Here is a 10,779-nt window from a genome sequence, read left to right as displayed (position 1 = left end):
CAAACAAAAGAGTTTTTGTTTTATCCCAAAGGGAAGGAGGAGCCACAAAGCTGCTTGAGCCAGGGAATGACACAATTTGTTGTTCAGTCATGTCCAACTCTTTATGATCCCATCATACTATCCACGGGATTTTCTTGGCAAAGACACTGGAATGATTTGCCATTTCTTCTCCAATAGCTTGAGACAAACAGAGGTTAAGTGACTCACCCAGGATTATACAGCTAGTAAATATCTGAGTCCGATTTTGAACTCAAGGCTTTCTGACTCCAGGTCAGACACTACACTGAGCCATCCAGTTGCCCAAGTGACATGATTCAACCTGTATTGGGCAGCCCTGTGGAGGATGGATTTACAAGAGAAGTCCTTCCTTTCGAACTCACTCCTCACCTCCTTAGAGTTCTGTCTCTGATAGGAGCCCCAGGCCGGGAATATCTATTCTTATGCCTTCATTCTCAGGTTAGAGATGCACCCCTGACCCACTTCCCCAGAAAGAATTGGTGAAGTCTGAATGCCTATCAAAGCATACTGTTTCTCATTTTATTTTCTTCATGGGTTTATCAGGGTTTTTAAAATATGTCTTCTTCCAAAAATATGATAAATATGGAAATAAATTTTGCATGATAGAACATGTATAATCTATATCAAACTGCTTAGCATCTCAGGGAGAATGGAGGAAAGAGAAGGGAAGGGGAGGAGAGGGGAGGGGAGGGGAGGGGAGGGAAGGGAAGGGAAGGGGAGGGAAGGGAAGGGAAGAAGGGAAGGGAAGGGGAGGGGAGGGAAGGGGAGGCGAGGGGAGGCAAGGGGAGGGAAGGGAAGGGGAGGGGAGGGAAGGGAAGGGAAGGGAAGGGGAGGGAAGGGAAGGGGAAGGAAGGGGAGGGAAGGGAGGGGAGGGGAGGGGAGGGAAGGGAAGGGAAGGGAAGGGAAGGGAAGGGAAGGGAAGGGAAGGGAAGGGAAGGGAAGGGAAGGGAAGGGAAGGGAAGGGAAGGGAAGGGAAGGGAAGGGAAGGGAAGGGAAGGGAAGGGAAGGGAAGGGGAGGGGAGGGAAGGGAAGGGAAGGGAAGGGGAGGGGAGGGGAGGGGAGGGAAGGGGAGGGAAGGGAAGGGAAGGGAAGGGAAGGGAAGGGAAGGGAAGGGAAGGGAAGGGAAGGGAAAGGAAGGGAAGGGAAGGGAAGGGAAGGGAAGGGAAGGGAAGGGAAGGGAAGGGAAGGGAAGAGGAGGCAAGGTAAGGGAAGAAGGCAAAGGAAGGGAAGGGAAAGCAAGGGAAGGGAAGGGAGAGAGAGAATTAGGAACTTAAAATGTTATAAACCAAATGTTAAAAATTGTTTTTATGTGAAATGGGGGGGGGGGATAAATATAACTGAACTGAAAAATGAAATGCAGCCTCAAATATCCCTTACTCCCTCAATAACTAGTTATGGATCTACCATCAATGAATGAATCATCCAATAAACATTTAGTAAGCACCTACTATGCTCCAGACACTGTACTAATTTCTGGAGTCCGTGTTAACCTATTGCCCACCTCTTCTCAACCCCCTCATCCCCAACCAAGATTCCCAAATTCTCCTTCCTGGTTTTTGTACCATTCTCCTTTGCCCCCTCCACAACGCATGACTCATCGTGCTCCATCACTTTATGGGGGCGGTGGGACCAACGGATCTGGAGGTGCTGACGATAAAATGGTCAGGCACGCCGGCTGGCGGGAAGGTGGAGAATTCCGGGAAAGTGAGAGATATCTACCCTCGCTTCGGACTCCTCCTGGCAGGCAGTGCAGCATTCAATGGTTTCTAGGAGACGGGAGGTACCAACTGCATTGTCAGTACTGATAGGGGGGAGCTCAGGGCTCACAAGCTGGAGATGGGACTCTTTCCCAAGGTATCCCCCCCCCCTTTCCACTTATAGTAGAAGCTCCCTTTGTCCGAGGTGACGCTAACCTTTCTATTTCTTCCCCACCCCCACCTGGCCTCCCGAATGCTTAGTCTCAGCTGTCTTTGTCCAGCCTTCTACTCCCATGGGAGCGGGATATGCTTTAGGGACTCTGTTTAAGAAAAATAAATAAATAGGAGAGACGGAGAGTAGGGGAGAGATTTCTTCTTAGCAAGAAGAATTGGATTTTTCCACTGTAAAATAATGATGAGAATATGAATTGTACTACAGCCTGATTCACATGGTCAGTGGATCGTTTTGAAGGAAGTCCAGCACTTCACCACCCTGAAAGCTCTGTTGAGTTGTTTTTCTTAATATTGCTATTTATTATGGTTCAATTAAAATCTAGCATTTAATGAGCGCCTACTGTGTACTAGGTGCTACGCGCTGGGTATTCATAGGCAAAAATAAAATAGTCCCTGGCCAGCTCCCTCCTCTCTTCAAGTCAATTTTAAAAAATAATATGTACATATAATTTATTATATGATACACAATTAAAGCCCGTGATGCATGCCTGATATTTTTAGGCAGCTGGGGTAAATAAACACACAAAACCAAGAGTTTTTACTATATTCTCCTGAAGGGGACATAACATGAATACAGATAAGCCTTGTCTTTACAAAGTACTTGGGTATTATTAATGATGAAGGATTGCATAACTTCCAGGCTCTTCTCATTACCCTGAAGTATCAGTAGAGTATACATGGACTATTAAGCAAGCTTACAAATGGCTCCCTCTGCCCAGGGCAGCTCAGGATACTGATCCCATAATGACTTAATAGAGTCTAATAGATAGGGCAGCTAGAGTAAGTCTTCCTGAGTTCAAATCTGGCCTTGGACACTCGCTGAGTGCATCAGGTTTAACCCTGTTTCCCTCAGTTTCCTCATCTAGAACTAGAGAAGGAAATGGCAAACCACTCTAATATCTTTGCCAAGGAAATTCCAAATGGGGTCATGAAGAGTCGGACATGACTGAAACAACTGAACAAGTCAACAAATGGTCTTCCATTGAGAGCTCCAGGGTCAGTGCTATTGTGCTCTACTATGAATCACTAGATGAACTGGATCGAGGAAAAGCACCTCTATATTGTCTTTAATCCTCCAGATCCAACAGAAATGGTCCATGGTAACGCCTTCTTGCCTCTAATACATCATGCATCTAAACACTTCACAAGATCTTAAATGTGAAAGAGATCTCAGAAATCCAACCTGAACCTGAATCAAAATCCGATTGAGATGATTCATGCTCTGTACGTGGGATTTTGCACAGAGAGGGGATGGAATATTGAGGAGAGGCATGAGTGACAACCAAGGGCAGTTGGAAGGTTGAAGAATAGAGACTTCTGGGGGGGAAAAAAACAGTCTGGGGGGTGGGGAGGAGGAGTTCGTTCCTGGACCCTGAGCTGAAAGGAGCTCCTGTCACCACCTCAGGATTGAATCCCAACAATCCCTGAGGATTTCCCAACCTTCTCCTTTGATCACAAGGCTTGTGGATTGTACCTGTTGCTCGTGGACAGCAAAGCATTAAGTGGACTGGCTGAACTTTTAGTCTCCTGAGGGGTTTTACCTGGAAAGGCAGGCTGAGCCAGGCCTGAAGAAAGAAACTTCTCTCTCTGTGCTAGCTACATCTAAAGACTTTTGTAATCTGTCATTAATAGTTTAGGTTAGCAGCACAGAGAAAGGAAGCAAAGAAAGCTTCCAAGCCAGGGCCTTTTGGCTTTTGGCTTAGGCCAAAAGGGACCCTATACCACTCTGTGTTTTCGACTAGGGCACTCCTGTTCCCTCTTTCCTGATCCTTTCCTTGCTACTTGTTTATTAAACCATCTTTGAGTTAATAATCACACAGTCAGATTAATCCTGAGAAGGTGAAGGGGGCTTGAGGGGAGAAGGAGCTTTAGGAGGGAGACCTTTCTTTAGCCCCAAGTAACATCAAATCTTGGGCATCCAATACTGGCTTCCCTCTGCAGATCTGTTCAGAGGAAGACATCATCTAGGGAAGAGCTAGGTAATCCCAAATTTCCTAGCCAACCGTTACATCCTAATTCCTGAAGTGATCTCTGCTCAGTGACAATCTGCTACTCCTTCAAGCTCGCCATTAGTGATCTAGGCTGGGATAGAGGGCAGCTATCAGCTCTCTGCCCAGACAGGGAAGGAGTTTCTCTTGGGGTTAGTTCACCAGCTCGCATACAAACCAAACTATATACCATTGCCCCATCCTCAATTCCTTTTTAACAGCTCGAAGACTTCCATTGATGGGGGAACATACTACTTTTAGCAGCGGCAGCCTGATTCAGGGGAAAGGTTGCTAGATTTGTAGTCCAAAGACTTAAATTCAACACATTTTCTGTGTATGACCTTGGACCACTATTTCACTGCTCTAAGTTCTCCAGTTTTCTCACGTGTGAAATAAGCAGTTGGATTAGATGATCTCTAGGCTTCCTTCCAGCTTTAAATCTACTATCCACTTTTGAATAATTTCATTTGTTGGGACACTTTCCCTTCCATCAAACCCAAATCTTCTTTGCAATGTTGTTGGAATCAAACTAAAGGCATAGAATAAGAGTCTGAGTTGGAAAGGACCTCACTGGCCATCTAATTCCATTCGTGCCCTTCCACAAGACCTCAACACCTTTTGCTTTAAGTGTGAGAGTCTCTCTCAAACTCAGGGTCATTTGGGGGCATCTCTGTGTTATTCAGTCATAGTTTTCTTGGCAGAGATGCTAGAGTGATTTACCATTTCCTTCTCCAGGTAATTTTACAGATGAAGAAAATGAGGCAAATGGGTTAAGTGACTTGCCCAGAGTCACCCAGCTAGTGAGATGAGTCTTCTTTACTCCCAGCCCAGTCCTCTAGCCACTGTGCTGTCTAGTTGCCCCTTCTAATAAAGGAAGGGAATAAGCATTTACATAGCACCTACTATGGGCCAGGTACTATACAAATATTCTTATTCGATCTCACCAACCCTGTAAAGAAGGGGACTGTTATTATCCCTATTTTAAAGTTGAGGGAATGACTTAACAAGGATCATAAAGCTAATGTTAAAAGCTAGATTTGAATTCTTCCTGACTCTAGGTCCAGTGTTCTGCTACCATTATTAAGTTTTTGTTTATGTGCAATTGAAAGCTGCCTTTCTGAGGGCACCCAGGTTTTTGTTTTCCTTTTTTTTTAATTGCCTTACTTTCTGTCTTGAATCAATACTAAGTATAGGTTCCAGGGTAGAAGAGAGGTCAGGGTAGGCAATTGGGGTTAAGTGATTTGCCCAGGGTCACACAGCTAGGAAGCATCTGAGGATAGATTTGAAGCCAGAGCCTCCTGTCTCTAGGCCTGGCTCTCTATCTATAAAGCTAACTAACTGCTCCCAAGTTTCTCTATTCAAACTTCAACAGAAAGTCTTAGTTTTTAAGAAATCATTCCAACAGATTAAATCATTTAATTTATACACACATACACAAAATCAGAGGAAGGATTAGAGCTGAGTAGACATGAGAAAGTAGTAAGAGATAAAGTTGAATAGAAATGGTTGCATCAAATGTTAACAGCTGTGAATGCCAGACAGGAGGAATTTAGACTCTTGGAATAGAGGAGGAGAGGGAGCAAGCATTGAGCACCTACTATGTCCAGGCACCTCAATAAGTGCTTGACAAATATTATTTTGATCTTGGAATAGACTCCTAACCAGTTTCCACGTCTCCAATATCTACACTCTTCAGGTCATCCCACATACCACTGACATAGTCATCTTTCTGATATCTGACCTTTTCAAAATTATTTTCCTCATAAATTTAATAGCCATCTCAACAAACACAAATGAACAAAACCCAGACTAAAATCCCAAAGTAAAACTTGAACCACTCTTTAAAAAATTATAAAATTAACAGTAACAATGTATTCAGGCTATCCCTATCCCCTTTGTCCATTTCTGTTCCACTTGTTTTTTCTCCTAACTGGTGTAGATGCTGCTCTTTTGAATGCTGTCATTTTCTTTACTTTTTCTTTTTCTCTTTCCTTTTTGTTTTCATTGTTTTTATGGTGAAATCATATTCCATTACATTAATATTCTCAAATACTCAAATACTGGATTCATGAACTCATTGATGGGGATGCCCTTTCCAAGGATGTAAATCTCAGTTACCCATGTTTGTCCGTCCCCTGTGACTCCTCTCTAGGTCCTCCCTTAAGCTTGCCCAAGGAGCTACAGAATGGAGGGGATCCCTCTTATGTATGGTAAACCTTCCTTGATTTCTTCCAACATGGAGAGGATGCCAATGGAGGACACTATTGTCTATCAGTCTTCTCTGAGGTCTCTGCCCATCCTTTTTGTTCATATGGCCCTGCAATACTTTATTCAGTTCTACTTAGCAATTCACTCATAGACCAAAGTTTATTCAACCATTCCCCAATAATTAGGTCATTTCCATTTTTCCTATTACAAATAAAGCAGTTTAAAATTTTTTCCACACAGATTCTTTTTAATAAAATGTCAGGTGTATAGGTTATCATTCTAAACATTGTTTGATCATGCATCCTCTTCTAGGCTAGGCCTGATTCAGACCAATTCCCAAGTAATTCATCATCATCATCATTTATTATTATTGCTATAATAACTCTTTGTGGTTTACAAAATGGTTTACATGTGCTATCTCATTTAACCTTGTGAGGTAGATTCTATTATATTATCCCCATTTCACTGATGAGGGACTGAGACTAAGAGAGGTTAAATGACTGGCCACGGATCACACAGCTGGTAAGTTTCTAAGGCAGGCCTCCTAGTCTAGCCTTCTATCCATTGTGTCACCTCACTGCCTCTGAGGAGCTCAATTTTGGAACAAAATGAGATACTGGGGGGTCATTTAACAATTAACAAAAGGAAACTTACTCAGCCATAGCAAGAGAAAGCTATTCAAGAAGAATATGCATTGAGGACACTCCTAGTTAATTTAGCTGAGCAAACTTCCCTGCCAGAGGTTGCCCATCATTGTTTGTCAAACATTATAGCTGGAGCTCCTTGGAACTATTTTGTAATCAACAAGGAAAGGGAAGCTAGGTGGCTCAGTGGATTGAGAGCTATAGAAGCACGAGGTCCTGGGTTCCAATGTGACCCCAGACTCTTCCCAGCTGCATGACCCTGGGCAAGTCATTGAACCCTCATTGCCTAGCCCTTACCACTCTTCTGCCTTGGAACCAATACACAGTATTGATTCTCAAACAGATAATAAGGGTTTTTTTAAAAATCAATAAGGAAATGATATCACCAATCTGAGCCAATCTCAATGATATTCAATTCCTTTTAAGGAAAAAACAGTGTAATTTTCATGGAGGCAGGGATTAGAATATTGTTCCTATCACATACCTCTATTGATATAAAAAAGAACACATATCCCAGATGTTTATATTTACTAATTTATAAAACATGCTAATAAGTATGGGCAATGTAAGATGTATGCAAAAAACAGAAATTAAAAATGATTAGATAATGACTAAATATTTTATGATAGCATCAATATGGACTTTATTGAGTAGGGGCATGACATAGTCAGCCCTGAATGGCTTTGGGAGCTGAATGGGTTGGAAAGAGGGGAGATTTTGAAGCAGGAAAACCAATTAGGAAGCCATTGTCCAGGAGAGGTGATGAGGGTTGGAAATGGAATGGTAGCCACAGGAATGGAAAGAAAAAGACAGTTGCAAGAGATATGGAGGTAGATATAAGATAGAATGAGCCAAGGATAACACCAAGATTGTAAACCTATGTGACTAGAAGAATGGTGATACCCAAAACAGAAATAAGGAAGTTCCAAAAAAGGATGTTTGAGAATAAAAGATAAAGGTTGTCTATCACAAATCAGCTATTCTGGCTCATCCTATGCTATTCACTCTTTCTGGGGGGGGGGGGGGGAGAGACATATAAGGGAGGCTTACTTAGCAGCCCCCAGTACACAGAGCCTCTTTACCCTTTGAGATGGCATCTCAAAATTGTTCTAAAATTATCTCTGATTTAAACTAGAAAGTTTAAACAATTTTTCAAATGATTACTAACAACTGGACTTTCTGTCTTCAGAAATTGTTTGTTCCTATCTTTTAGTCAATGGAAAATGAATATTTATATTTGCAGAGTAACCACTCAGCTTCTTCTCTGATTCCTGCTCACACACATAGGCTAGGTCCCAGAAAGCACTGAAGGGAACACTAAGGAGGTACCATTTAGTGTGCTTCCTATTATTAATCAACCTGTAGGTATCAATTAGCTTTTACAAAAATTATTTACTGAGAAAGTATAGCTAGAATAGTTCTTACAAAACAAATCTCCCAAAGGAAGTTTTTGTAGGGAGGGGGTACCCCTCATTCACACAGAGAGCTCCTGGGGAAAATGATCTCAAACTAAAATATGTAATAGTAGTTAGGTAAGCATGTATAGAACATATGGGACCAAGGGGGTCCCTTGTGATTCCTGATTCTAAGTGTCCTTTTCACCCCTTGAGGAGTCTCTACCAAGTTTGCTTGAGGGTGGGATGTCAGGGATGAGTAAGTGGATCCTTTCCTCAGCTAGGCTGTCTCTTTCCAGGGTACATGAGGTTAAGCCACTTCTAGACCTTCCTGAATTTGGCTGCTGCTGCTACTACCAGTTAGAGGATCCCAATTGTCGGAGGGACCTCAGATACCTTTAAGGGATCTTTTGGAATCACTTACTGATCAGTTCTGCACTCCTATCTTAGCATATGTATTGATATAAGGTGAGCAAAGAGTACTCCATCACTCGATTGGAAGAAATCTCACCAAATTCCCATATGTTGTAATGAAATCAGGGAGAAAATATTATGAAAGCTCTGCAGTATGTGGGAGAGGGGGTGGCAGGAAGGGTTCCTCCATCATGCATGCCCAGAAACAAGCCCAATTCAACCTTCCCTTTGCTTTCCTGAAATTCCCCAAAGTGAGAGGAAAGAGTCACCACACTTGAAAATTTGCATCAATCCTTTATACATTATAGATGTTGGATTTTTTATAAATATATTTATCTTAGATATTTTTCCCCAAAATGACTCTTTTCTTTTTATGTTGGATATAGTGAAACAGTTCATAAGACTAGAATTAAAAAGGATCTCATGAATCATCTAATCCGACCTGTTTTTTATAGATGAGGAAACTGAGGTCTAAGATGGTTAAGTGACTTACCCAAAATCACATATTGCCAGGAGCAGGATTTGAACCTACATGCTGTGCCTCCAGAGGCCATGCTTTTATTTTTTCCTTCTCTACCACATTAAAACTGGCCTGTTGCTTTTGTGATAAAAAATATTGTCATTTTTATATAATCAAATCCTATTTTACATCCACTTTTAATCTCTTGTGCTCCTTTGATAGATAGACACAACATGTTTTTATCTTCACAACTGAGATGAACATATAAGTAAACGAGATGCAAAAATTGCAAAAGTTCTACAGAAGGACTTGCTAACTTACCGATAGGTTTTAAGTAGAAAGGTTGCAGTCTCCAGGTTAGCCACTAGGTGGTGCGCCAAGCTCAGGCTGCGACAGTTACCAGCCTGCTAGACCCATTCTCCCACCCACTCCCACCACTTCGGTGATTCTCACACCCTTGATCTATGCAGGCAAAGACTGATCTTACTTCCCCATAGTTTTTAGCCTCCTTTAAGTACTTCGGGAATCAATTCTAGTTATATCTCATCTCCTCTAATGTTAAGATTTTAAGTGTAAAAGTTGTATCACTTAGGGTCAGCTAGGGGGCTCTCAGAGAGCAAGGCCTGGAGACGGGAGATCCTGGGTTCAAATATGACCTCAGATACTTCTTAGCTGTGTGACCTTGGGCAAGTCACTTAACCTACTCTTCTGCCTTGGAACCAATATTTAGTATCCATTCTAACATAAAAGGTAAGGTTTGTTTGTTTGTTTGTTTTATTATAAGAACTTATTTCATAACCTGATTGGGGTTATGTTGTTTTTTTTTTATGAGTATTGTCTTACAAACAGTGACCAATGTGGAAATAAATTTTCCATGATTATACGTTACTTACCATTTCCAGGAAGAGGGGGGAGGGAGAGAGGGAGACAATTTGGATCTCTTAACTTCAGAAAACATATGTGGGAAATTGTAATTACATATAATTGGGGAAATAAAATATCTTTGAAAAATATTTGTCTCCTTCCCAAGTTTGCTTGATCCAAAGGGTTCATGGTTCTGAGGCTGAGATTTTAGGCCGTGGGATCTTTTTTCCCCATGACAACCATCTGTGGAATAGGACATGGATGGAAATACAGATGCCACTGGATGCGTAAAGGTGAATGATCTCATGGCAGTGGTCCAGTAAAATACAACCTTCCTCTCTAAATGATTAAACATTTTGACACTATTAGGGTAAGGTGCATATGGATGGGGGAGGGGGAAATGAATGGTTTTCCATGTCCTACACACGTGATCCCCTCAATGCTAATGCCTTTTCTCTCTGATTATGTCATGTGAAGAACTTCTTTGAATTTGGTTATTTACAAGTTCTCTCCCTCATTACACTTTGAGCTCCTTGAAAGAAGTTGTCGGGGTTTTGTTTGGTTTTTTCTCTTTCTTTGTATAGCACAGTGCCTGGCTCAGAGTAAGCATTTAATAAATGCTTCTTGATTTGAATTGACTTGTCTTAACTTAGTCTATTCCTCTTTCAGCCCTTTGGTGGCACAACTGATTCTCAAATGATGCCTCTACTTTCCACTCTTCAGTTCAGGATTTACTAATGGGAAGAGCTGAGCTCATCAGTCCCTAGAGTCCAGAGTCAGGAAAGAGAAAAGAATGAGATGGATGGAGAGAAAGAAAGGAGAGGAAGCAAAGAACTAGAAGTTTATAATGGGCCCAGA

General features: G+C 41.9%; 2 protein-coding genes across 3 annotated transcripts in view; one reads left to right on the top strand and one right to left on the bottom strand.

Moving 5' to 3' along the window:
* SPATS1 (spermatogenesis associated serine rich 1) overlaps positions 1–1,781 on the bottom strand; it is an 18,517-nt gene extending 16,736 nt beyond the window's left edge. The window contains exon 1 of the mRNA XM_056818331.1: positions 1,581–1,781. Coding sequence (XP_056674309.1) covers positions 1,581–1,626 — 46 coding nt within the window. The 5' untranslated portion in view covers positions 1,627–1,781. The remainder of the gene's footprint in view (positions 1–1,580) is intronic.
* Positions 1–10,779, top strand: part of AARS2 (alanyl-tRNA synthetase 2, mitochondrial) — an 89,164-nt gene that overhangs the window by 16,547 nt on the left and 61,838 nt on the right. The gene's annotated exons all lie outside the window — the stretch shown is intronic.

The sequence above is a fragment of the Monodelphis domestica genome, chromosome 2, assembly GCF_027887165.1.
Source record: "Monodelphis domestica isolate mMonDom1 chromosome 2, mMonDom1.pri, whole genome shotgun sequence".
In the NCBI taxonomy this organism is placed as follows: domain Eukaryota; kingdom Metazoa; phylum Chordata; class Mammalia; order Didelphimorphia; family Didelphidae; genus Monodelphis; species Monodelphis domestica.
Note: the sequence above shows the minus strand (reverse complement) of the source record. Positions and strands in the feature narration are given on the sequence as shown.